Source organism: Oncorhynchus masou, chromosome 9 (genome assembly GCF_036934945.1).
Source record: "Oncorhynchus masou masou isolate Uvic2021 chromosome 9, UVic_Omas_1.1, whole genome shotgun sequence".
In the NCBI taxonomy this organism is placed as follows: domain Eukaryota; kingdom Metazoa; phylum Chordata; class Actinopteri; order Salmoniformes; family Salmonidae; genus Oncorhynchus; species Oncorhynchus masou.
The window spans coordinates 18331724-18359212 of NC_088220.1; the positions used below are offsets into that span (position 1 = coordinate 18331724).

The 27489-nt window shown below is 42.3% G+C and overlaps 3 protein-coding genes across 9 annotated transcripts in view; 1 reads left to right on the forward strand and 2 right to left on the reverse strand.

Moving 5' to 3' along the window:
* zdhhc2 (zinc finger DHHC-type palmitoyltransferase 2) overlaps positions 1 to 13389 on the forward strand; it is a 28520-nt gene extending 15131 nt beyond the window's left edge. Inside the window, exons 4-14 of one of the 2 annotated variants that reach the window (XM_064973366.1) lie at positions 434 to 554; positions 2771 to 2840; positions 2946 to 2978; positions 3297 to 3417; positions 3656 to 3694; positions 5313 to 5445; positions 7417 to 7543; positions 8252 to 8344; positions 10528 to 10646; positions 11678 to 11756; positions 11866 to 13389. In XM_064973366.1, the coding sequence (XP_064829438.1) occupies positions 434 to 554; positions 2771 to 2840; positions 2946 to 2978; positions 3297 to 3417; positions 3656 to 3694; positions 5313 to 5445; positions 7417 to 7543; positions 8252 to 8344; positions 10528 to 10646; positions 11678 to 11718 (897 nt within the window). In that variant the 3' untranslated portion in view covers positions 11719 to 11756; positions 11866 to 13389. The remainder of the gene's footprint in view (positions 1 to 433; positions 555 to 2770; positions 2841 to 2945; positions 2979 to 3296; positions 3418 to 3655; positions 3695 to 5312; positions 5446 to 7416; positions 7544 to 8251; positions 8345 to 10527; positions 10647 to 11677; positions 11757 to 11865) is intronic. The other variant, XM_064973367.1, reaches the window with a different exon arrangement.
* On the reverse strand, positions 13366 to 25513 carry cnot7 (CCR4-NOT transcription complex, subunit 7). Of its 5 annotated transcripts, none has more exons than XM_064973369.1 (7): positions 25394 to 25513; positions 24556 to 24682; positions 24246 to 24439; positions 22766 to 22927; positions 19268 to 19412; positions 18987 to 19097; positions 13366 to 14279 (listed from the first exon to the last, which is right to left on the reverse strand). In XM_064973369.1, exons 2-7 carry the CDS (start codon positions 24670 to 24672, stop codon positions 14148 to 14150), a joined length of 861 nt encoding a protein of 286 aa, XP_064829441.1. In that variant the 5' UTR covers positions 24673 to 24682; positions 25394 to 25513; the 3' UTR covers positions 13366 to 14147. The 5 variants fall into 5 exon arrangements, with proteins under 5 accessions (XP_064829441.1, XP_064829440.1, XP_064829443.1 ...); XM_064973368.1 differs by having other exon boundaries at positions 24556 to 24768; XM_064973371.1 differs by lacking the exon at positions 24246 to 24439.
* A 692-nt stretch (positions 25514 to 26205) lies between these two features.
* Positions 26206 to 27489, reverse strand: part of mtmr7a (myotubularin related protein 7a) — a 30332-nt gene continuing 29048 nt past the window's right edge. Inside the window, exon 14 of one of the 2 annotated variants that reach the window (XM_064973373.1) lies at positions 26206 to 27437. In XM_064973373.1, coding sequence (XP_064829445.1) covers positions 27084 to 27437 — 354 coding nt within the window. In that variant the 3' untranslated portion in view covers positions 26206 to 27083. Of the gene's footprint in view, positions 27453 to 27489 lie in introns of both variants that reach the window. The other variant, XM_064973375.1, reaches the window with a different exon arrangement.

The following is a 27489-nucleotide window of genomic DNA, read 5'->3' on the forward strand; positions in this document are numbered from 1 at the left end:
TGCACATGACTTAGCTGGATCAGCCTTGTGACACACAACAGAACTGTACTGCAGTCCTCCAGCACTCAGAGCTACACAGCATTTACAGTAGATCACAGCATTATAATAAGACCTCTAATGGGAAGTGCATCTCATTAGTAATGGATGTAGGACTGCAATATTCTAGAGGTAAAGGATCGTAATTGGAGCCAGTTTGCTGCAGTAGGAAATAAATCCTGCAGCAACAGAAAATGTGAATTAATAAGTTGATTATAATGAATGGACATTTTTGTAGGGGAAAATCAAGTGTGGAAGTTACAAATTTCAGAAGACTTTTTAAACCTCATATGTAACAGGGCTTTTTAAACCCCCTGCAACAGGGTGATCAAATTAAGATCCTACATCTGTATAGGCACAGGATGTTTCTTATTCTGTTCCTCCATCCTCTCTGTAGTTCCACCTGTCCTACTCAGACAAGGAGCTGTTGGAGCGTGAGGACCGTGGAGAGTCTCAGCAGGAGATTCTTAGAAGGATAGCCAAGGATTTACCCATCTACACCCGCACCATGTCTGGAGGTACTCTACAGAACACAAGCTAAAAGTGGGCTGACTTTTACCAACCCAATAACCAAAAGTGGTTGCACCATATACTCTAATAACACAAAAACTGTCCAGTTGTTTTGATGATTATACATTGACTCAAGAGTGAAAGTAGAATTAATTTCTTCCTGGTGCGGGACCTGCACCAAAGTTTTTATAGGCCCAAATACATATATAATCCCTATTAATTCAATAGGATCTCTCTGGACCTTGTCAAAGATTTGTCATTTAACTTTTAAAATGTATAACCTTTTATTGTGGCATAAACACAACCAGTCATGATGTTTTTATCTGATTGTTGAACAATCACTTCAAAGGGCTCCTTTATTAGGCTACCCGCACATGTTCATCCACTCACAATATATTTCCAGACTCATAACAGTGGTGAATGGAAAGAGACATCTGTTACACTAAACACCACAAAGTTGTCATTAGGCCAGAATTTATGCATCCATTGCTGTCTGCGTGGGCCTCGTTGTCGGCCGCTCATCTCTGCATTGGCAAAAATTCGGTGTTCTCGTCTAACCACATCGCATTTTGGAGTGTAGGCTATACCACCCATTTTCAAATCTATTTGCTTATTTGTCATGCCTCTGTCATGAGGTAATGATAAAAAGGGATGTAATAGCCTACAGTTTTCTTGACATTTTGTTTTAGTTATTGTGATAGGCCCATGTTTTACCGGTACGGCATACCTCCACTATTTACGCAGTACCGGACCGCCTTATTTTCTCCCCTTGTTTGTAAATAACATTCCCCTGATGTTGCAAGAATGTCCCCAGGATACACAGTGCCTTCGGAAAGTATTCAGACCCTTTGACCGCTACCACATTTTGTTAGGTCACAGCTTTATTCTAAAATTGATTAAATAGTTTTTTTCCCCGCATCCATCTACACACAATACCCCATAATGACAAAGCATTTGACATTTTTGCTAATTTATAAATAGAACCCCCCATAAATACTACATTTACATAAATATTCAGACCCTTAACTTGTTACTTTGTTGAAGCACCTATGGCAGCTATTTCAGCCTTGAGTCTTCTTGGGTACGACGTTACAAGCTTGGCACACCTGTATTTGGAGAGTTTCTCCCATTCTTCTTTGTAGATTATTTCAAGGTCTGTCATGTTGGATGGGGAAGGTTGCTGCACAGCTATTTTCAGGTCTCTCCAGAGATGTTCGATCGGGTTCAAGTCCGGGCTCTGGCTGGGCCACTCAAAGACATTCAGAGACTTGGCCCGAAGCTACTCCTGCGTTGTCTTTGCTGTGTGCTTAGGGCCGTTGTCCTGTTGGAAGGTGAAACTTTGCCTCTGTCTGAGGTCCTGAGCGCTCTGGAGCAGCTTTTCATTAAGGATCTCTCTGTGCATTGCTCTGTTCAACTTTGCCTCGATCCTGACTAGTCTTCCAGTCCCTGCCACTGAAAAACATCCCCACAGCATGATGCTGCCACAACCATGCTTCCCTGTAGGGAAGTTTGGTGCCAGGTTTCCTCTAGACGTGTCGCTTGGCATTCAGGCCGAAGAGTTCAATCTTGGTTTCATCAGACCAGAGAGTCTTGTTTCTCATGGTCTGAGAGTCTTTAGGTGTCTTTTGGCTGTCATGTGCCTTTTACTGAGGAGTGGCTTCCGTCTGGCCTCTCTACCATAAAGGCCTGATTGGTGGAGTGCTGCAGATATGGTTTTCCTTCTGGAAGGTTCTCCCGTCTCCACAGAGGAACTCTGGAGCTCTGTCAGAGTAACCATCGGGTTCTTGGTCACCTCCCTGACCAAGGCCCTTCTCCACTGATTGCTCAGTTTGGTTCAGGCGGCCAGCTCTAGGAAGAGTCTCGGTGGTTCCAAACTTCTTCCATTTAAGAATGATGGAGGCCACTGTGTTCTTGGGGACCTTCAATGCCGCAGACATGTTTTTGGTACCTTTCCCCAGACCTTTGCCTCCACACAATCCTGTCTCGAGGCTCTACGGACAATTGCTTCAACCTCATGGCTTGGTTTTTGCTCTGACATGCACTGTCAACTGTGGGACCTTATATAGACAGGTGTGTGCCTTTCCAAATCATGTCTGTCATTGTAAAATAAGAATTTGTTCTTAACTGACTTGCCTAGTTAAATAAAGGTTCAATAAAAGTGGGGTAGATAGGCTGATGATTCATTTGTTATTGGTATGCTGACGCTGTCTCTCTTATTCCTCAGCTATTCGTTTCTGTGATCGCTGCCAGCTGGTCAAGCCTGATCGATGTCACCACTGTTCAGTCTGTGATAAGTATGACTCTGCTCATGGCCCTATGCACTGTTCATAAGAACCCTGCTGAAACTGTGTTGGGGAAAATTGTAGCTGTTACTGAGTTTTCTTACTGTTGTTTTACAGATGCATCCTAAAGATGGATCACCATTGCCCCTGGTCTGTATTGCTACTGTACCATTTCATACTTAATCAAAGTGATATTTGATTAATTATTCAAAGGAAATGGAACAATATTTTCCATTAGGTCACTGTATGATTTGTAAGAGTTTTTAAATCTCGTTTGGTACATTGATCACTTTTTTCGTTGTCGTCAAAGGCTTAACTGATGTCTACGATGTAGATGATATTTCAGCCTTGTCCATTTCTGTTTGGGGGCCATTTTTACCATCTGTATGTTGCTGTCAAACGGTAGGGTTTTCCCATATGGTGTGATATTGACTTGGAGCATTGCCTTCTTGTTTTGGAATGTGACAGGGTGAATAACTGTGTGGGCTTCTCCAACTATAAGTTTTTCATGCTGTTCCTGGCATACTCCTTATTATATTGCATTTTCATCACTGCTACAGATCTACAGTACTTCATTAAATTCTGGACCGTGAGTAAAATATTTTCATGGTGAACTTTTTAATAATTGACATTCTGTACAATCTAAACCAGTGGAATGATTGAATTTCTAATGTCTGTTATATCTATATATACCTCTATATCCATGCTCATTAGATAAAACTATTATTTTTAATGACTAAATAATATAGTATGAAAGATGATGCTTGGTGTATAAATGAAAATAACTGTTTCATGTTCTGATCTTGGTATTCTGATTTCTCTGCAAGGCTGAAGGTAGAACACACGACCGTCTGTTAGAATACCTGGTATGAGCCAATCAGCGGCATTGGATTTGAGGACGATGATCACTGATTGGTTAAGCTCCCCCTAGACTAGTTTCGTAGTGAACTATGCTAACACCCAACTTGCTGGCAGACTTTACTTACAGGTTATGCCTAATGCACACATACAGGTACTGTGTTGTGTCTTTGGCTATGCCGGATTAAGTGATATGACATGCTATTCTATAAAATAATTTATCCGTAATTAATATTACCTGATTGAGCTAATCATGTAAATGTAATTAACTAGAGAGTCGGGCACCACAAAATAATATTTATAGAGCTGTTATCTTCCGAATAAACTCTTAAAGACCTCGTAATATTTTACATCAATAGCAGTCAATATTAATCGTCATCTTAATTCAGTCTCATCTGAAAGTTGTAAATTCTTGGTTATCTGCACGAACTCTGGCTCACAAGTTGAATCAGCATTACAAAATTGGGTTTAATTATTTATTTACTAAATACCTAACTAATCACACAGAATTACATATACACATAATTAAATCATAACTTGATTACAAATTACATCATAAAGGAAAACGTCCCTTGCGGGCGGAAGAGATATGACAGCTTGTTTCACAAAAGAAAATGGGCTGGGTTTGAGTGAAAGAGCGGGAAGACCGAGGAACAAAGGGATGAAGCTGTGCTATTGTAAATACAGTATCTTATGCATTCCAAATTACCGCCCATTTGGAAAAGGAAAATGCAATAAATATTTACTCTGAGCTGTGCTTCAGTAGGTTGGTGGTAGATGGAAGGCTGTGTTGCCCAACCGAGTCCTTTGAAGAATGTCTCTGGTGGTCAATTGGATACGTTGTCGTAACGTCGTTGTGTGGTAGACGGGATACTCTGTCTGTTACTTCCTAACCCTCGTTTGCTGTTTCTAACTCAACGGCTAGGAGGTATCACTTCTGTAATGAATAAGAGTTCAAAGTTCATACCATTCGCAACCAAAGCTCACGCTGATGTTGGCTTCGTTCTGTAGTTATTATCTGAACCATTCTGACATAGGACCGTTGTCCTCACATCCTAGGACCAGGAGGTTATATTGTCATCAAGGGCTTATATAGGAAGGGAGAGGAGGGCGTGTTTGAAAAGTTTTATAGCCCATGTCCCTTCACAGGGATGGGCCACTGATTGAGCACAGCCCTATCTTATGAAAACCCAAACCTCACATTTTAGAAGCTAAAATCACATTTCATCCCATCACGAATAATTTCATATTCAAGCATTTAAATTGAACAACAATTCCATGTGAATCCGATAACTCTGATGTGTAGACTTTCCACTGTAGAGTTTATGTCATCTTATCATTGATGAGAATGTCTCAGATGACAACCGAACTGACATCATATTCATTAAGTACCACCGCATATGTTCAATTGGTCGGTTTACCAGAATATAGTTCATTTCCCCCCCACCTTTTGATGTTCCCAGAATCTCTATGTTAACCAAAGGTTTGCAAATGTAACATCAGTAGGGTAGAGAGAGGAAAAAGGGGGAAAGAGGTATTTATGACTGTCATAAACCTATCCCCCAGGCCAACGTCATGACAACTGTAAGACTAATACATTGTGTTTGTTTGGAACCACTCCCTCAGAATGGTCTGCCTGACACCCAGGCTAAGTTCCACATCATGTTCCTGTTCTTCGCTGCTTCCATGTTCTCTGTCAGTCTGACCTCACTGTTCGTCTACCACTGCTGGCTGGTCTGCAAGAACAGATCCACTCTGGGTAAGAGCTGGCATGGTGTATCTGTATGTTGTTGTGAGCATTTCCCTGGTGTCTCACTAAGCAGAATAGAAACAGACCTAACATGGGTGCTCTGACGGAGTTTCCAAGAACAGGCCTGGGATAGGGACCTTATTCTATTCTTCTCCACATCAGAAAGAAACACAGAAGGAGTCACTCATCTGTGGTATGATTTGATAAGGCTCTTGGTTATGGCCATCAGACAGACAGAGAGAGAAATCTCTTATTATGTGTGCTAGAGCTGGGATGATAAACCGGAAATTATCGATACTGACCGAACCAATAATTTATCAAGGACATATTACTGATATTAAATAATAATAATAACAATAAGCTTTTACTCGAGGAATGTGAAGTTTGACATGAAATTAGTCTGCTACTATGGGCTATTTCTAATGGGGCAATTGATAACTACAACATTCCAAGTAGTAGTAGCAGTAGTAGTAAAAGTCGCAGTAGAAGTAGCAGTAGCAGCAGTAGTAGTAGCAGTAGTAGTGATAATAGAAGCAGTATAAGTAGTAGTAGTAGTTCTAGTAGCAGTAGCAGTCTTAGTGCAGTAGCAGTAGTAGCAGTAGTACTAGTAGCAGTAGTACCAGTAGTAGTAGTAGTAGTAGCAGTAGTATCAGTAGTAGTATTAGTAGTACCAGTAGTAGTAGTAGTAGTACCAGTAGCAGTAATACCAGTAGTAGTAGTAGCAGTACCAGTTGTAGTAGTACCAGTAGTAGCAGTAGTAGTAGGAGCAGTAGTGGTAGGAGCTGTAGTAGTAGTAGTAGTTGTACCAGTAGCAGTAGTACCGGTAGTAGTAGCAGTAGTACAAGTAGTAGTAGGAGCAGTATTAGTAGGAGCAGTAGTAGTAGTACCAGTTGCAGTAGTAGTGGGAGTAGTAGGAGTAGTAGTAGCATTTGTACCAGTAGTAGTAGTAGCAGTAGTAGTAGTTTTAAGGGTAATATAAAAGTGGTGCACACTCATTTTATAAACGCAATGTTCAATGTATCAATCAATCTTGATCATTTTGTACATTTATCGTGATATGGATTTTTGTCCATATGGCCCAGCTCTGTGTGCACAGTGGTGCACTTTTTTGTCTCTACGATCTGAGTGAGTGGATTATTCATGGAGTGAACAACAGGCTCACAGTAAGAGGCTTAGTAACAGACACTGGACAGGTAGCCCTGCTGGAAAGGTAGCCCTACTGGAAAGGTAGCCCTGCTGGACAAGTAGCCCTGCTGGAAAGGTAGCCCTGCTGGACAGGTAGCCCTGCTGGAAAGGTAGCCCTGCTGGAAAGGTAGCCCTGCTGGACAGGTAGCCCTGCTGGAAAGGTAGCCCTGCTGGAAAGGTAGCCCTGCTGGAAAGGTAGCCCTGCTGGACAGGGAGCCCTGCTGGAAAGGAAGCCCTGTTGGAAAGGTAGCCCTGTTGGAAAGGTAGCCCTGCTGGAAAGGTAGCCCTGCTGGACAGGCCTTTAGAGGACACGGTCAGTCACACCTAGTAACACAGCACAGCCAGCAGACCTGAAGGCATAGATCTGTACTCAGAGAGCAGGGTTCTCAGGCTCTTTGGCTCATTGTCATTACATAAAGTAAATTACAAATGGCTGATCTTCATTTTTGCTGTACCAAGGGAAGTTCAGTGAGATGGAGTCAAGGGTGTTAGTCTGCAGTTGTGGCAGGCTTTTAAACAGCAAATCTCCCCACCCTTTGAGAATATCAAACTCTTTCAGCAATCTCTTCCCCATTAAGATATTTGACAACTATTGTCTCAAAATGTCTTTTATCCATGAAGGTGTTGCTATTGGTTCAGGAGTTGCGTAAGTGCCCACAAAACAATGACGTTCCTCTCTCAGTTTCCTTTGAACTATGAAACATCTAGATTGCATATGCTTTCTATAAACGATGCAAAACTAAATCTCTCCTCAGTTTTGGTTCAACACTGATCATATTCTACTCTGTTGTTCAGAGGCTGTCCGCGCGCCAGCTTTCCGTCATGGGGCAGATAAGAATGGCTTCAGTCTGGGCCTCAGTAAGAACTTCCGCCAGGTCTTCGGTGATGAAACGAGATACTGGCCATTTCCTGTGTACTCCAGGTATATACCTATTCCCTTATTTTACCAGATAATTTAACTGAGAACATATGATCTATTACAGCATCGACCTGGGTAAGAATGAGCCAATTGGAAGCTGTGGATGATTAGGTGGCCATGAGGGTATTAGGGCCAGATTGGGAATTTAGCCAGGACACCGGGGTTAACATGTCTACTTTTACGATAAGTGCCATGTGATCTTTAGTGATCAGAGTCAGGACACCCGTTTTAAAATCCCATCAGAAAAATGGCACCCTATGCAGGGAAATGTCCCGAATCACTGCCCTGGGGCATTTGGATCTCCTTAGACCAGAGGGAAAGAGTACCCCCTACTGGCCCTCCACACCACTTCCAGCAGCTTCTGGTCTCCCATCCAGGACCAAACCTGTTTAGCTTCAGAGGCAAGCCAGCAGTGGGATGCAGGGTGGTATGCTGCTCGCAAATAAAATATCATTCTATCGACTCTGACTGAACCCACCGTGAAAACACTGACATTCTCAGCTAAACAGAAAGGTCTGGCAAGGCTCTGGACTATACTTTGGGGCTGACAGTGACAGAGAGGAGGGGAGAAGGAAGAACTTGAACTCAATGGTGAACTATGGGGGCAATGAGGGGACAATGTTTCTAGCGTGAGAGGAGGTTAGTTAGTTGTTAGTTTTTAGGAGGATGAAGAGGAAGACTTTTAAACACAGGATTGTGTTTTGTGCTTAGTCTGGGTGATGGGTGCTCCTTCCCAACCTGTCTGGTGAACCAGGATCCTGAGCAGCCCACCTCTCCTGGACACAACCCCCCTCCCAACAAGACGTAAGTATTCATCTCCTGGACACAACCCCCCTCCCAACAAGACGTAAGTATTCATCTCCTGGACACAACCCCCCTCCCAACAAGACGTAAGTATTCATCTCCTGGACACAACCCCCCTCCCAACAAGACGTAAGTATTAATCTCCTGGACACAACCCCCCTCCCAACAAGACGTAAGTATTCATCTCCTGGACACAACTCCCCTCCCAACAAGGCATAAGTATTAATCTCCTGGACACAACCCCCCTCCCAACAAGGCATAACTATTCATCTCCTGGACACTACCCCCTCCCAACAAGACGGACACAACCCCCTCTAAGTATTCATCTCCTGGACACAACCCCCTCCCAACAAGACGTAAGTAGTCATCTCCTGGACACAACCCCCTCCCAACAAGACGTAAGTATTAATCTCCTGAACACAACCCCCTCCCAACAAGACGTAAGTATTCATCTCCTGGACACAACCCCCCTCCCAACAAGACGTAAGTATTCATCTCCTGACACAACCCCCTCCCAACAAGACGTAAGTATTAATCTCCTGACACAACCCCCTCCCAACAAGACGTAAGTATTCATCTCCTGACACAACCCCCCTCCCCCAACAAGACGTAAGTATTAATCTCCTGGACACAACCCCCTCCCAACAAGACGTAAACAAGTAGTCATCTCCTGGACACAACCCCACTCCCAACAAGACGTAAGTAGTCATCTCCTGACACAACCCCCCCTCCCAACAAGACGTAAGTATTCATCTCCTGACACAACCCCCTCCCAACAAGACGTAAGTAGTCATCTCCTGGACACAACCCCTGGACTCCCAACAAGGCGTAAGTATTCATCTCCTGACACAACCCCCTCCCAACAAGACGTAAGTAGTCATCTCCTGGACACAATCCCCCAACAAACAAGACGTGTTTTAATCTCCTGGACCCCCCCCCCCCCCTAATACATAAGTATTAATCTCATGGACACAACCCCCCTCCCAACAAGACGTAACTATTCATCTCCTGGACACAACCCCCCTCCCAACAAGACGTAAGTAGTCATCTCCTGGACACAACCCCCTCCCAACAAGACGTAACTATTAATCTCCTGGACACAACCCCCTCCCAACAAGATGTAAGTATTCATCTCCTGGACACAACCCCTAAGTATTCATCTCCTGACACAACCCCACAACCCCCTCCCAACAAGACGTAAGTATTCATCTCCTGGACACAACCAAGATGTGTTTTAATCCCTCCCAACAAGTATTCATCTCCCGTCCCAACAAGTATTCATCTCCTGGACACAACCCCCTCCCAACAAGACGTAAGTATTCATCTCCTGGACACAACCCCCCCCAACAAGACGTAATCTCCTGTAATTAATCATCCTGGACACAACCCCCTCCCAACAAGACGTAAGTATTCATCTCCTGGACACAACCCCCTCCCAACAAGACGTAAGTATTCATCTCCTGACACAACCCCCAACCCCCAACAAGACGTAAGTATTAATCTCCTGGACACAACCCCCCTCCCAACAAGACGTAAGTATTAATCTCCTGGACACAACCCCCTCCCAACAAGACGTAAGTATTAATCTCCTGGACACAACCCCCCTCCCAACAAGACGTAAGTATTCATCTCTTGGACACAACCCCCCTCCCAACAAGGCATAAGTATTCATCTCCTGGACACAATCCCCCAACAAACAAGACGTGTTTTAATCTCCTGGACCCCCCCCTCCCAAATACATAAGTATTAATCTCCCCCCTCCCATGGACACAACCCCCCCCCAACAAGACGTAAGTATTCATCTCTTGGACACAACCCCCTCCCAACAAGGCATAAGTATTCATCTCCTGGACACAATCCCCCAACAAACAAGACGTATTTTGGACACAACCCCCTCCCAATCTCCTGGACCCCCCTCCCAAATACATCTCATGGACACAACCCCCCTATTAATCTCATGGACACAACCCCACTCCCAACAAGGCATAAGTATTCATCCCTCACAGGAAATCCCTGTCCTGCCTACACTCTTCATACATTTGGTCCTTTTCCATAAAGATGGTTTTTGGATACAGATGTGAAAGAGTACTTTAGAGTACTTTTCTAACAGTTATTTTGCTAATAGTCCATTGAAATCCATTCATGTACTGATACTGCCTAATGGTTTGTCCTGTGTTGTGCAGCGTTGTTGGAGAGAGCCACCAGTTCCCAGCGAAACCACTGAGGGAATCCCAAAGTCGACTGCTGAACAGCGCCCCCTCCTGGACAGAGAACGGGGGAGCAGAGGACAAAGAGAGACGGGGTGAGGGCTCAAATATCTGATGGGAGCCAGGCAAACCCTAAACTTATCTTCATGTCCAGATCCCGTTTCAACCCTAACACTAGCTTCATGTCCAGATTCCGGTTCAACCCTAAGTCTAGCTTCATGTCCAGATCCCGGTTCAACCCTAACTCTAGCTTCATGTCCAGATCCCGGTTCAACCCTAACTCTAGCTTCATGTCCAGATCCCGGTTCAACCCTAACACTAGCTTCATGTCCACATCCTGGTTCAACCCTAACACTAGCTTCATCTCCACATCCTGGTTCAACCCTAACACTAGCTTCATGTCCAGATTCTGGTTCAACCCTAACTCTAGCTTCATGTCCACATCCTGGTTCAAACTAACTTTAGTTTCATGTCCACATCCTGGTTCAAACTAACTCTAGCTTCATGTCCACATCCTGGTTCAACCCTAACCCTAGCTTCATGTCCAGATCCCGGTTCAACCCTAACCTTAGCTTCATGTCCAGATCCCGGTTCAACTCTAAACTTCGCTTCATGTCCAGATCCCGGTTCAACCCTAACGCTAGCATCATGTCCAGATCCCGGTTCAACCCTAACACTAGCTTCATGTCCAGATCCCGGTTCAACCCTAACGCTAGCTTCATGTCCAGATCCGGTTCAACCCTAACGCTAGCTTCATGTCCAGATCCCAGTTCAACCCTAACTCTAGCTTCATGTCCAGATCCCGGTTCAACCCTAACTCTAGCTTCATGTCCAGATCCCGGTTCAACCCTAACGCGAGCTTCATGTCCAGATCCCGGTTCAACCCTAACGCTAGCTTCATGTCCAGATCCCGGTTCAACCCAAACCTTAGCTTCATGTCCAGATCCCGGTTCAACCCAAACCTTAGCTTCATGTCCACATCCCGTTTCAACCGTAACCTTTGCCATGACTCTAACCCCAAGCTTATGTTCACTGTTTTTTTTACTTTTAAATGTTGTCTACAAATCATTATTCTAGGACCATTCTCCAACAACTTAATTAACTGTATGCATGCTGTGTTTTTCAGGCACAAGTAACCCAGCAATGGCCATAGAGAATGAAACATAACCACGGTGAGGAATGAAGACTTGTAAGTGGAATCATAGGTGAGTTGAAAATTGATCTCAATATTTTAAAAATATTATCCACAAAGCTTGAGGTAAAAACAAATGGTTTATTTATAATGTATCACATAATGCTTATTTCCTTCAACAGGTCTATGGTGATCCCAGTGTTCAGCGTGCCTATGAGAATGTGCAGTTGTGATATCACCATAACCAGTCATCTTTCTTACCATAACACACTGCTGTAGTTAATCGCTGCTTAGAAGGGCTTAGTTGACTGTTGTTTTTGCTCTCACCAGTATCATTGGAAACAGACGATGTAACATTTGAATCCAACGAAGCATTGTTATTGTTGTTTCTAAAGAAATCATTTAACATGGTGGAAACTGGTTTCCTGAAGGCTGAATATTGAGTATGAGATCAAGTTGTGGCCTCGGAAGATTGAAGTTGCATTCCAATTACTTGCCGTGTTTTTTCAAGTTTGGATCTGAAAAGCATAAGAATAGAATGAGAAGTGTTTTATTTTCACTTTGTATAACAGGTGGTTGGTCTAAGAAGCTACATGTGTATGTGTTCAGTACATCTATATTATTTTAGTAAAGGACCCTTGAAGTATTGTTGTATGATTTGATTATCTTGGACTTCGTCTTCAAATTAGTCTATTTTTACTTGTGTAATGTCTAAACTAGAATGACTAACTTGTATTTGTGATTATTGACAGAAACAGTATAAATATTCAATTTTAATGTAATTATAGAATTTGCCAATACTTAATCCTAAACCAACACGCAACGATGTATGATAGTGAATGTTGATTCTATGATTAAGAGTAAAAGATGCTTTGTGTGTGTGATTATTGGATGAGATATGCAGTTAGGCTTTTTTTGGCACTGAACATGAAAGAAGTATTGAAGAGATTAACAACCTGTTGTGATTATTTTTTTATTTTTTATCCTTCAATTAACTGATGCATGCTTCATACTCAGGATGCGAACTAAACATAAGAAAGTAAATAGTTTCATGTATTATACCAGTTTCTCTCTCTTGGAAACGCGGTAAAATCACTGTTGCATAATAATAATTTGAATAAGGGCTATATTGATATTCTTTGATTTGAAAGGATTCCTGTGTTCCTCTGGCATTGGTGAGGATACCATTGGCTCTTAGACATCACAAATCAGTCTTATTTTTTATGCCAGTGTGCTTGCCATGTCAAGTCTTCCTGTCGTGCTATTTGTCAAACTGCCAGCCAAAGATCCTGTTTTTCTCCAGAGGCCTGACACACTGGCCTATGATCTTCAAATCCAAGCCTCGGTTTCAGAATGTTTGCTGCATTCTCAATTCAACTCCATTCAAATATGGAAGTGCTGCAGAAATAATACAGTGATTGCTCCAGCTGTTTCATTCCTTGTGAGAGTTCTGTTCTGATTGTACTCCTTTGGTCCTTTTAAATGACATTTTCTGTTTGGAAATGAGTCATCAGCATCAGTTTGCATCAGTTTTCATTTTTGTAAATGGCTCAAATGTATGCAAAACCTTGTCAATCTATATTTTTTTAATACTCTGTGCATGAATGGGGAAAAATACCTTTATGAACATGTGAGGCTATGTACTGTACTGTGATGCCTTATCAGATAAATAAAATGATGCCATGTTCAGCCTGTTTATATTGCTATTGACTGTTCTTGTACCTTTCTCCCATATCGGTCTCAATAGCCTATAAGGTATATAATTTAAAATATGACTCTTAAACAGATTTCAAACTCACTCAAATCAAGTTCTTATATGTTAGAAAAGTTTGAAGCCTTTATTTACAAAAGCTTTAAAAACAATCTCTCGTATATTGCATTTTTTTCTTTACATATGGAGGGGAGGGGGGGTCTCGTCACAAGAAAAGAACCAACCAGTACAATAAATTAAATATTAAAATAACATAAAAAAAAATGTAGCTACTATTAAGGCTAAGTTTGGTGAAAAAAAACAACTTATTTTCATAATAAAGACAGATGTTAAGTGAAAAAAATTGAACTTAGAGAAGGCAACAAAGAGGAGCATACCAGAAAAACGTAGCTTTTCATATAAAATCAAGGATCTGGTTAGGAGCTTTTAAAGTGCAAAATTTCTACAGAAAAAGTTTGAAAAACTAAAATCCCTTGTTTCTCTTCAAGCGCTTCATGTGAAATCTAAATGAACCAACCAGCCCCTCTAAACTGCTTTCATAGAAAAAACATGATTTTAAGCACAAACACACACCTTGGGTACATCTGGAGATAGGAACTATTGAACCACCAAATTTACCAACCACCTAAAGTAAGAAGCGCTTATGACAAAAAGCTTCCGAAATGGTATAAATAATGCTTTTGTTCTTCCATTATTCCAGTCGTCGTAGTAATTGACTAGAGCAGACCATCCAGAAAGATCCCAGTGATGATGTCATGACAGCTGTTTATTGGCTTCCTCCTCGTAGGCGTTCCCTGTGCCGTTCTGGACGTATGCAGAGCCTGAACCCAGCCCGTACAAGTGACCACAGTACTTTGCATCGTCGATATGATCCTCAAAGAACATCTAAAAAAAATATGTCATGTCATCAGATACAATAAAAAGTATACTAGTTTGTAGCTAGGTTTCCACCCAATTGGCGACAGATTGCAGATTTTAGAATATTCAAAGACAATATGTGCATTTTACCATCAGTGGTGTTTCACCAAACAGACTTGTTGCAAAAAAACAAAAACATTGTGCACATAAAATGCACTTTTTCGCTTGTGTTTTCATGTACTGAATAAAAATAAAAAGTCTAATGTGTGTCCATCGATTTTCAACTCTACCAATAGTTGCCACAACTGTTGTGTTAAAAGTGCCTACTTTGGTCTTGGCACCTGCGCTCAAGCCAACTACTCGCAAATACAGTGGCTTATTATGGATAAGAACGAGAATATTTTTATTTGTCAAAAGGCAGTCAAGCATCGATCATCACGTCACCAGAATCAGACCCAATATATTTATTGGAAAGAGCATCAAGATCACCGTGCATTTTCACCACCCTGTGTTATTTCATCTATAGCCTAATGAACTGCATGCTTTCCCGAGTTGTAGTGGGAGGACCACACACATCGCGTGACCTTACATTGATATGATGGTTAATATGAAGTTTACATTGATATGATGGTTAATATATTAATATTTGCCCATAAAGGCGTTTCCACCACCACTTCTCGCATAATTAATTTAACTGACACAAAAAGATCTTACCATGTCAAACGAACAAATTATCTGTCAGAATTTATAAAATTGTACTGAAACTTCCTGTTTCCATCACAGCTGTCAGGATTTTTTTTAAATACGGTATGACTTTACTCCCATAAAAACTGTGGATGGAAATGTGGTTAGTGAAAGTAGTATATGTTTATCTCTTTAATACCATCTGGTGGCTCTTTGAAGAAATGCAAGTTGTGAGTCATCTCCCTGTTCTATGATCCATTCACACAAACATCTCAGTACCAAACCTATTCCCTTTATAGGGCACTACTTTGATCTAGGCCCACAGGGCTCTGGTCAGAAGTAGTGAACAATACAGTACCATTCAAAAGTTTGGACACACAAACTCATTCAAACTCAAGTGTTTTCCTTTATTGTTACTATTTTCTACATTGTAAAAATGGGGTGGCAGGTAGCCTAGTGGTTGGAGCGTTGGGCCAGTAACCAAAAGGTTGCTGGATTGAATCCCCGAGCTGACAAGGTAAAAATCTGTTGTTCTGCACCTCAGTTAACCCACTTTTCCTCGAGTGCCGACGACGTCGATCTCAATTACGGCACCTCTCTGACTCAAAGGGGTTGGGTTAAATGCGAAAGGTATCCCCCTTTCCCAATAATTTCAGTTGAATGCATTCAGTTGTACAACTGACTAGGTCCCCCTTTCCCAAGACTAGTAGTGAATACATCAAAACTATGAAATAACACATTTCATAGTTTCATTTAGTAATAAAAAGTGTTAAACAAATCAAAATATATTTTATATTCGAGATTCTACAAAGTGGTCCCTCCCTTCTTGCCTAATAATGTTTGTACCATGTTGTTGGTTGTTATTTTCTTAGGTCTCTATGTATGTGTTGTCTCTTGTTGTGATGTGTGTTTTGTCCTGTATTTTTATTTAATTGATAATTATTTTAATCCCAGCCCCCACAGGACACCGTTTGGTAAATTGTAAATAAGAATTTGTCCTTTACTGACTTGCCTAGTTAAATAAAGGTTAAATTAAAATAGACAGCTTTGCAAAATTGACATTCTCTCAACCAGCTTCATGAGGTAGTCACCTGGAATGCATTTCAATTAACAGGTGTGCCTTGTTAAAAAGTTAATTTCTTTCCTTTTTAATGGGTTTGAGCCAATCAGTTGTTTTGTGACAAGGTAGGGGTGGTGTATAATTGTTTTTTGACAAGGTAGGACTTGGTAAAAGACCAAGTCCATATTATGGCAAGAACAGCTCAAATAAGCAAAGAGAAATGACAGTCTATCATTACTTTAAGACATGGTCAGTCAGTTTCTTCAAGTGCAGTCACAAAAACCATCAAGCGCTATGATGAAACCTGCTCTCATGAGGACGGCCACAGGAAAGGAAGATACAGAGTTACCTCTGCTGCAGAGGATAAGATCATTTGAGTTACCAGCCTCAGAAATTGCAGCCAAAATAAATGCTTCACAAAATTCAAGCATCAGACATCTGAACATCAACTGATCAGAGGAGACTGCATGAATCAGGCATTCATGGTGAAATTGCTGCAAAGAAACCACTACAGTGCCTTGCAAAAGTATTCAACCCCCGTTTTTACTATTTTGTTGCATTACAACCTGTAATTTAAATAGATTTTTATTTGGATATAATGTAATGGACATACACAAAATAGTCAAAATTGGTGAAGTGAAAAAAATGACTTGTTCCATAAAATAAAACATTTAAAAAAAGTAAAAGTGGTGTGTGCATATGTATTCAACCCTTTGCTATGAAGCCCTAAATATCTGATGCAACCAAATACCTTCAGAAGTCACATAATTAGTTAAATAAAGTCCACCTGTGTGCAATCTAAGTGTCACATGATCTGGCACATGATCTCAGTATATATAAACCTGTTCTGAAAGGCCCCAGAGTCTGAAACACCACTAAGCAATGGGCACCACCAAGCAAGCGGGCCCCATGAAGACCAAGGAGCTCTCCAAACAGGTCAGGGACAAAGTTGTGGAGAAGTACAGATCAGGGTTGGGTTAGAAAAAAACATCAAAAACTTCAAACATCCCACGGAGCACCATTAAATCCATTATTAAAGCATTGAATGAATATGGCACCACAACAAACCTGCCAAGAGAGGGCCACCCATCAAAACTCCAAGACCAGGCAAGGATGGCATTAATCAGAGTCCACAAAGAGACCAAAGATAACCCTGAAGGAGCTGCAAAGCTCCACAGTGGAGATTGGAGAATCCGTCCATAGGACAACTAAGTCGTACACTCCACAGAGCTGGGCTTTACGGAAGAGTGGCCAGAAAAAAGACATTGCTTAAAGAAAGAAAAATAAGCAAACATGTTTGGTGTTCGCCAAAAGGCATGTGGGAGACTCCCCAAACATATGGAAGAAGGTACTCTGGTCAGATGAGACTAAAATGTAGCTTTTTGGTCATCAAGGAAAATGGTATGTCTGGCGCAAACCCAACACCTCTCATCACCCGAGAACACCATCCCCACAATGAAGCATGGTGGTGGCAGCATCATGCTGTGGGGATGTTTTTCCATCGGCAGGGATTGGGAAATTGGTCAGAATTAAAGGAATGATGGATGGCGCTAAATACAGGGAAATTCTTGAGGGGAAACCTGTTTCAGTCTTCCAGAGATTTGGGCGGAGGTTCACTTTCCAGCAGGACAATAACCCTAAGCATACTGCTAAAGCAATACTCGAGTGGTTTAAGGGGAAACATTTAAATGTCTTGGAATGGCCTAGTAAAAGCCCAGACCTCAATCCAAGAATCTGCGGTATGACTTAAAGAATGCTGTACACCAGCGGAACCCATCCAACTTGAAGGAGTTGGAGCAGTTTTGCCTTGAAGAATGGGCAAAAATCCCAGTGGCTGGATGTGCCAAGCTTATAGAGACATACCCCAAGAGACTTGCAGCTGTAATTTCTGCAAAAGGTGGCTCAACAAAGTATTGACTTTGGGGGCGTGAATAGTTACGCATGCTCAGGTACTCTGTTTTTTGTCTTACTGCTTGCTTGTTTCACAAAAAATATTTTGGATCTTCAAATTGTTAAGCATGTTATGTAAATCAAATGATACAACCCCCCCAAAAATCTATTTTAATTCCAGGTTGTTAGGCAACAAAATAGTAAAAATGCCTAGGGGGGTGAATACTTTCGCAAGCCAATGTACTTAAGAATATCAATAAGAAGAAGAGACATGCTTGGGCCAAGAAACACGAGCAATGGACATTAGGCCGGTGGAAATCTGTCCTTTGGTCTGATGAGTCTAAATTGGAGATTTTTGGTTCCAACCGCCATGTCTTTGTGAGACACAGAGTAGGTGAACGGCTGTACTCCGCATGTGTGGTTCCCACTGTGGAGCATGGAGGTGTGATGGTGCTTTGCTGATGACACTGTCAATGAATTATGTATAATTCAGGGCACACTTAACCAGCATGGCTACCACAGCATTATGTAGCGATACACCATCCCATCTAGTTTGCGCTTAGTGGGACTATCATTTGTTTTTCAACAGGACAATGACCCAACACACCTCCAGGCTGTGTAAAAGCTATTAAACAAAGGAGGAGAGTGATGGATTGCTGCATCAGATGACCTGGCCTCCACAATCACCCGACCTCGACCCAATTGAGATGGTTTGTGATGAGTTGGACCGCAGAGTGAAGGAAAAGCAGCCAACAAGTGCTCAGTATATGTGGGATCTCCTTCAAGACTGTTGGAAAAGCATTCCTCAAGAAGCTGGTTGAGAGAATGACAAGAGTGTGCAAAGCTGTCATCAAGGCAAATGGTGGCTACTTTGAATAATCTAAAATATATTTTGATTTGTTTAACACTTTCTTTTTTGGTTACTACATGACTCCATATGTGTTATTTCATAGATGTGATATCTTCACTATTATTCTACAAAGTAGAAAATAATAAAAAGACATTTAAACCCTTGAATGAGTAAGTAGTGTGTCATAATTTTTGACTGGTACTGTATATTGAATAGGGTTCCATTTGGGACACACACATGGACAGAGTACCTCTCTCATCTTGAAGAATGCCATGCCTGTCAGTAGTGAGTCTGAGCCAGCTTGGTGCTGGGGGCCAATCCTCTCCAGCTCCAGCTGTTCTGCCACTTCCTGTAGCCCACCCTGTCAATCAAACTCCACCCTGTCACTCACAGATTCTGCTAATCTAGCCATGTCTATAATGCATTTAAGGGCTATCGATTAAGACTTGTGGCCTAGTTAGCTCTCTGAAAACTCATTGAATACAAAGCTGAGTAATACTTTCTTTAACTGTTATGATGTGCTGAAGTTACCTTGAGGTTTTTGCAGCTCTTCATGAGGTACTTGACATCATATATGATGGGGAAGAACAGGCGAAGGATCTCAAAGAAGTCCACTTCCTCTTCGGGCAGGTTAGAGTTGGACAGAATCTTGATCAGATAGCCAAAGTCATAGCCACTGCAAACAGAAAAATAAACCAAATGCTTCTTAGGTCTAAGATGATTGATTTTAACAATGGTCAAGTCTGCACCAGATGTGACAAATAACATACATGTGTGGTTAGAATCTGGATCTGATAAGATGGCGTCGAAAAGGATGGCTGAAGTTTTACATGCTCCTAACCAACTGCGCTATTTTGTTAGTTTTTGCGTTGTTTGTAACTTATTTTGTACATAATGTTGCTGCTACCGTCTCTTATGACCGAAAATAACTTCTGGACATCAGAACAGCGATTACTCACCACGAACTGGAAGAAACTTTTTCCTTTAATGAGTCCGACAAGAAGGATATTCCGCTTTCCCGGGAACAGGCCCAAATGTCATCATTTGTGTGAAGAAAAGACGGAGGAAAAGAGGGCGCAGGCCGGGCTGCCTTCTGAGAATCTGTAGGCAGCGAGTAAACTCCCACTGCCATCCGTTCTATTTGCAAACATGCAATCATTGGAAAATAAAATTGATGACCTACGATTATCCTACCAACGGGACATAAACAAATGTAACATCTTATGTTTCATAGAGTCGTGGCTGAACAAAGACACGGATAATATAGAGCTGGCGTAATATTCCATGCACCGGCAGAACAGAGAAGAGGCTAAGTCTTGTAAGACGAGGGGTGGGGGTGTGTGTCTTTTTGTCAAATAACAGCAGGTGTGCAATGTCTAATATTAAAGAAGTCTCGAGGTATTGCTCGCCTGAGGTAGAGTACCTTGTGATGAGCTGACGACCACACTATTTACCAAGAGACCTCATCTATATTATTCGTAGCCATCTATGTACCACCACTAACCGATACCAGCAGTAATAGCTCACTCAACCAACTCTATAAGGCCATAAGCAAACAGGAAAATGCTCATCCAGAAGCGGCGCTTCTAGAGGCCGGGGACTTTAATGCAGGCAAACTTAAACCAGTTTTACCACATTTTTACAAGCATGTCACATGTGCAAACAAAGGAAAAAAAAAAACTCTAGACCACCTTTACACCACCCACAGAGATGCATAAAAAGTCCTCCCCCGCCCTCCAGCATACAAGCAAAAACTAAAGCTTACAAGCAAAAACAAAAGCCGGAAGTACCAGCGACTCGCTCAATACGGAAGTGGTCAGATGACGCGAGGACTGTTTTGCTAGCACAGACTGGAATATGTTCCAGAATCCATCCAATGGCATTGAGGAGTATACCACCTCAATCATCGGCTTCATCAATAAGTGCATCGACGACGTCATCCCCACAGTGACCGTACGTACATATCCCAACCAGAAATCATGGATTACAGGCAACATCGAGCTAAAGGCTAGAGGTGCCGCTTTCAAGGAGCTGGACACAAATCCGGACGCTTACAAGAAATCCTGCTATGCCCTCAGACGAACCATCAAACAAGCAAAGCGTCAATACAGGACTAAGATTGAATCCCACTACACTGGCTTTGACATTCGTCGGATGTGGCAGAGCTTGAAAACTATTACGGACTACAAAGAGAAACCCAGACGCGAGCTGCCCAGTGATGCGAACCTAGCAGACGAGCTAAATGCCTTTTATGCTCGCTTCAAGGCAAGAAACACTGAAGCATGCACAAGAGCACCAGCTGTTCTGGATGACTGTGACAACGCTCTCGGTAGCCGATGTGAGCAAAACCTTTAAACAACATTCACAAAGCCATCGGGCCAGATGGATTACCAGAACGTGTACTCAAAATATGCACGGACCAACTGGCAAGCGCTTTCACTGACATTTTCAACCTCTCCCTGACCGAATCTGTAATACCTACATGTTTCAAGCAGACCACCATAGTCCCTGTGTCCAAGGATTACCGCCCCATAGCACTCACGTTGGTAGCAATGAATTGCTTTGAAAGGCTGGTCATGGCTCACATCAATAGCATTCTCCCGGATATCCTAGACCCACTGCAATTCGCATTCCACCCCAACAGATCCACAGATGACACAATTGCAATCCACACTGCCCTTTCCCACCTGGACAAAGGAACACCTATGTGTGAAAGCTGTTCCTTGACTACAGCTCAGCATTCAACACCATAGTGCCCACAAGCTCATCATTAAGGTAAGGACCCTGGGACTAAACACTTTCCTCTGAAACTGGATCCTGGACTTCCTGACAGGACGCCCCCAGGTGGAAAGGGTAGGCAGCAACACGTCTGCCACGCTGATCCTCAACACTGGGGCCCCTCAGAGGTGTGTACTTAGTCCCCTCCTGTACTCCCTGTTCACCCACGCCCGCCATGGCCAAACACGACTCCAACACCATCATTAAGTTTCTTGACGACACAACAGTGGAAGGCCTGATCACCGACAAAAATGAGACACCCTAAAGGGAGGTCAGAACTGGCATTGTGGTGCCAGGACAACAACCTCTCCCTCAATGTGAGCAAGACAAAGGAGCTGATCGTGGACTACAGGAAAAGGCGGGCTGAACAGGCCCCCATTAACATCGACGGGGCTGTAGTAGAGCGGGTCGAGACTTTCAAGTTCCTTGGTGTCAACATCACCAACGAACTATCATGGTCCAAACACACCAAGACAGTCCTGAAGAAAACACGGAAAAACATTTTCCCCCCCAGGAGACGAAAAAGATTTGGCATTGGTCCCCAGATCCTCAAAAAGTTATCCAGCTGCACCGTCGAGAGCATCCTGACCAGTTGCATCACCGCCTGGTATGGCTATGGCAACTGCTTGGCATCTGACTGTAAGGCAATACAGAGGGTAGTGCATACGACCCAGTACATCACTGGGGCCAAGCTTCCTGCCATCTAGGACCTATATAATAAGCTGTGTCAGAGGAAAGCCCATAAAATTGTCAGAGACTCCAGTCACCCAAGTCATAGACTTTTCTCTGCTACCGCATGGCAAGCGGTACCGGAGCGACAAGTCTAGGACCAAAAGGCTCCTTAACAGCTTCTACCCCCAAGCCATAAGACTGCTGAACAATTAATTAAATGGCCACCAGAATATTTACATTGATACCCCCCCTCTCCATTTGTTTTGTGCACTGCAGCTAATCACTATTTATTATCTATGCAGTCACTTCACCCCTACCTACATGTACAAACTACCTCAACTAACATCTACCCCCACACACTGACTCGGTACCGGTACCCCTGGTAATATAGCCTCGTTATTATGTTCATGTTCCTTTTTATTATTTTTTACTTTAGTTAATTTGGCAAATATTTTTTTACTATTCTTGAACTGCACTGTTGGTTAAGGGCTTGTAAGTAAGCATTTCACTTTAAGGTCTACACTTGTTGTATTCGGCGCATGTGACAAATAAAGTTTGATTTGATTTTAAATGGCCTACCTGTGGAAAGAAAGCCACTTGACGCCCTCACAGAGCACCACCCCTGAGGTCATGAGCAGTTCAGCCAAGTACAATGTCTCGATCCCCTCCTCCTCGTGCTTCTTGAACTGGATGCCTGATGTTGTCAAGAGCTCGATGGAGTCCTGTGCATACATGTCCTCCCTGACGACGGAAAGGGAGACACCTGTCACACTCACACCTAGGCTACACATTCATAACAGGGTTTCTTAAACTGTGGGTCGGGACCCAAAGTGGCTCCTGGGCATGTGAGAGGTGGGTCACGAGTCATGAGAATATATCTATATTAACACAATTTCTTCTTAATTTGGGTAGTTGGAACAAGATATGGGTCACAGGAAGATAGTAAATTTATATATTTTGTGTCAAGAGCTGAAAAAGTTTAAGAACCCCTGAATTATATCAATGAATAATGGCTATAAGAACAAGGGGTACACTAAGCATGACAAAGTTGTTGTTGCTGTGTAAGTGGATGCAGTCCAACTTCATATATATATATATCTTCTTCAATGTCTGAGACTGCTGATAAGCCTTTAGGTTTTACTTCCACAATAGAAACAAGTTACATGTAAACATCAAAATACTACTCAAAACACTGTCTTCAGTGCCTCACTAAAACATGAAAATAAAACAGTACCTGCGATATGCTTGAAAGCATTTATGAAATATGTCAATATAAACATTTAAAAAATGACTTGAGGCACTAGGAGAAAAGCAAGTCAATTAGCTTGTTGAGAAAGTAAGCAGCTCATGTAAAAGGTGCAGCCTATTTGGTGGCTCAAGTGAAAGTCTTGGCCACGTGGTTTCTAAACAATCTTGGTCACATTGTCCTTTACCTGAATGGTGTGCAGGCAGTGCAGCTTCAGTGTGACAACGTTCAGTCCTGTATGGAGGTCCAGAACTAGCTCTGGTCCTGGGCGTTCAATGTGGCTTGCTGACATGGAGCCTTCAAATGGCCTGGCCCAGAACTAGTCATGAGCGTGACCCTGATTGTGTGCAGTATCAACACTGAACATAGGCCTGTTCTTGCCTTGGTTTCATACATCATATGAGCAGTTTTATTTGTGCCTTTGCCCATCAGTCCAGACGTGTAAACTAGTCAAACTCCATACTACAATAATATCACCTCAATAACAGACTACATCAAATGGACTTCCTTTTTGTAGTTAACTTTAATGCAGAAATCTCAAGTTATAAAAATGTAATTCCTCAAGAAAGTACCGTACAATACATATAAATATTACAATCATCTTTAAAACCTTTCATGGTAGAAACAAAAAGGTTCTTCCTTTTCTCCTAGTGCCTCAAAGAGCCATTGCTATGAAACTTCCCCTGTTCTGTAGGTGCTGTACAAGAGGCAGGTCATATAGCTGAGTTCTCTAACATGGGCAAGTCAAGTCTTGATACAAGACATGAAAATTAGTTGAACATTGATAGACATCATAGAAAGGGGAACGCTTACGTGAGGTTAAACTTAAAATTGAACTGCCATGTTGAAGTTCCCGGTGGATATTCACCCTGTTCATTCATAAAGGTAAGGCCCAGCTGGATAATCTTTAGCAAGTCTACATTACATCGCAGTAACTGGTACTGGTAGTCAGCATTGCTTCTGAACTCTCCAATCGGTCTCGCAACTACACCTGGAAACTCTGTGTCCTATGAACAGAACACAAAGCAATAGAGAAGGCAGAAATGGAGCAGCAGCACAATGTTCAGCAAATATCTGTCAGTGTCAACCAAGATGCCTTTAATCAGAACTCTTCATAACTTACCATGGCAATGTAGTTGTATTTTCTAATGACCTGGCGGATCCTTTTGAGTTCTTCATCCAGGTTGTCAGCCCAAACCTCACATATTCTTTGGCTATGATCCACAGTAGCCGCGGGCATAGTGCCAGCTCTACAAGCAAGGCATCAAAAACAAACAAACAAACTCTCAATCGAGAAAATGACCATGGAATTGTGGTCCTTCTTTATTTGTTTGACCTGGAGATAAACAACAAACAATGTCCGGTTACACAATAACCGTGTGAGATTTCTTGCCACATACTCGATGGTTACATTAAAACATCTAGCTAACGTTAAATCTAGTTGACAGGAGAATTAGACATCTAACGTTAGCTAGCTAATATACTGTGTAACATACTGCCTAAGCTAGATAGCTAATGCTGTAGCTAACAATCTTGCTGTTAGGAGGACTTTACTATGCTTTGATGTTATTGGGGCAAATAACTGGCTAGCTACTTTTTTAGCAGGCACCCATCTAGTTATCGAACTGAGCTAACTTACCTGTCCCACTAGCAAGTTAGCTAGCAGTTCACTAGCTAATTAGCTAGGAGTCTGCTAACCTTTAGTGTGGACAGGATGCGTTTCTCTTCAGATACAATGATATCATAGTGTTTCATCGCCTCTTATAATGCCCAACCCTAGCACCTGTCAGCTACCATTAGCCAGCTGGCTAAAATATGTGGCTGGCTAGCAAATCTAGCTAACGTTGACTTAGCTAGCTAACCAACTCCTAATAGGGCTTGAATTTCAACCTTCCCGACTTAGCGTTCGCTAAATAAGGGTTGTGCAATTACAAGTGAACAGTTTAAAAACTCCCAATTACCTTGTTTAAAAACGATCAGGGCCTTTTAACTAACTTTTAAACAGTTTTATATTCCAAATACCGACAGTCATTGATATCAACCCACAGCTGCCACCTCTGAACCTCCATTACAACGCCATCACGCACAAGATGACGTCACGAACGTATGCACGTTGGCCTTTGGAGTCCAAGGACGGGGGCGTATTCATTACACCGATTCTGTTCCGAAACGTTTGTTAAACGGGAGCAAACGGAACGAAATGGGCGGGACTTACCTGAATTTGTCCAATAGAACGTCTCGTTTTAGTTTGGTCTAATGTAATTACACCCCTGGTTCCTTTTCGTCTCTACGTCTTCTTCTAGGTTTATTGGCAGACTTACACCCCAAAATTTGTCTGGCCGCCTCCTAGTGTGCAGGTTGAAAAAATGTACATTGCGGGGGTGGGCAAAAATATCCATACAGAGCAGGGCCATAACTACCAGGGGAGAACGACTCAACCTTTGCATTGACGATTTCAAGCTGAAGGCCGTCCACGGTACTGCAGGCATTGTTTCCAGAAAACAGGATCCCCATTATACTAACTTAGCATTTAGTTGGATGATGTATACAAGGAGTAGGCAACACTGGTACAGCATGTGGGAGAAGTCAGAGCTCAGTAATTGAGTTGGAGGGGTATTCAGGTGGATTTTTCCCATGCGTATGGGTAAATACCACCTTCCCACTTAGTTATGAACGTAGCATAAGCAAGCAGAAAATATCCATCAAAAACTTGAATGTTGAATCAACTTTCATAAATATAATTTTTGTTTATAAGATGAGGCAAAAGTCTTAGTCCCAAGAATGTTCAATCTTTATTTAATGCACAAGTGCTCTTATAGCTTTAGTGTTCTTTTCTAGTGAACTTTTAACACAATCAAATTTAATTTACAAATTAACTAAATAAAAATAAATGTTTATGTTGTAATATTCCGTTTAAATAGGATATAGATAGGACATATTATGTATATTCTTTATACAAATAAAACAACATGCAATGCTTACAATAGCAGTAGATATTATTCCACAAGACATTCAGTACCTGTGCTTTGACAGTGAAACCTAAGCTGTTTGAACAGAATTGTGATCATTCTGTTGGTTGAGATGCACAAAGTTACTCTCCTCCCTGTATGTCCATTCCCTAGTACTAGCATGCCAATATCTCCACATGCTACAGCCTGCTGGGTTGGTTCAGTAGCTTCGTGAGTTACAGCATGCACAATGAGCCCAGTGAACCAGATGGACTGGCTTTGGTTATAAAACTACACTAAATTAGGAGCGGTTTACTGCATGAGTATAATGACAAATTTGGCATTTGATATCATGTTTTGGTTTACAGTGCACTTGAAAGATTTTTAGTCCAGATGTCATTTTTAAATATATTATTATCATATTACACATTTGCATAAATATATAACATTAAATATTTTATTTAGTTGTAAAGGCTCTGACGAAATCCATTCATTGTTGTAGCTAACTTCTTAATAAGTATGGAATACCATAAACCACATGAAAAGTAAGAACTCTACACAAATAACACACATACAGATCAGATCCACTTGTCATTTCACTGACTAATCATTCCCAACAGTTAGTCAGTTTATAATACCCATTGCGCAATTGCCCATTAAAGTGCACCTCTCTTCCCTCTGACAACATTAATGTCACTACTGCTCAGGCAGCAGAGTAGGCAGCCTCATCAGGGTCCTTGGCACTGTCCTCACTTGGCGGGGAGCTGAGGTCTGCTATGCCCGACTCCTGGTCATCACTGTTGGTGGAGAGGTCTGGGTCGGACGGTTTCCGGCGCTCCCCTGGTCGGGGGAGGATCAGAAGACTGCTCTCTGGCCCCATCTGCTGGCAGGGTGATGAACTGAGGAAGTCTCCCAGTCCGCTGTAGTCCCCTGGGGTGTTGGCCAAATCCAGGCAGCTCTCTGAGGGGGGAGAGGCCCACACCGTGTGGCTCCTATCCAACGTGTTAGTTTTTGTCTGGATGCTCTTCCCCTGCTCCTTCTCCAACATGGCTATTTTCTAGGGTGGATAACACTACATAATATTAGAAAAAAAACTAAGACAAGAACGG

Coding starts and splice junctions, on each gene's coding strand:
- cnot7 (XM_064973369.1), bottom strand. CDS start 24,672: ATGCCCGCGGCTACTGTGGATCATAGCCAAAGAATATGTGAGGTTTGG. Junction 24,440..24,555: donor AATACAACTACATTGCCATG/GTAAGTTATGAA, acceptor TTCTGTTCATAG/GACACAGAGTTTCCAGGTGT. Junction 19,413..22,765: donor AAGTGGCTTTCTTTCCACAG/GTAGGCCATTTA, acceptor TTCTGTTTGCAG/TGGCTATGACTTTGGCTATC.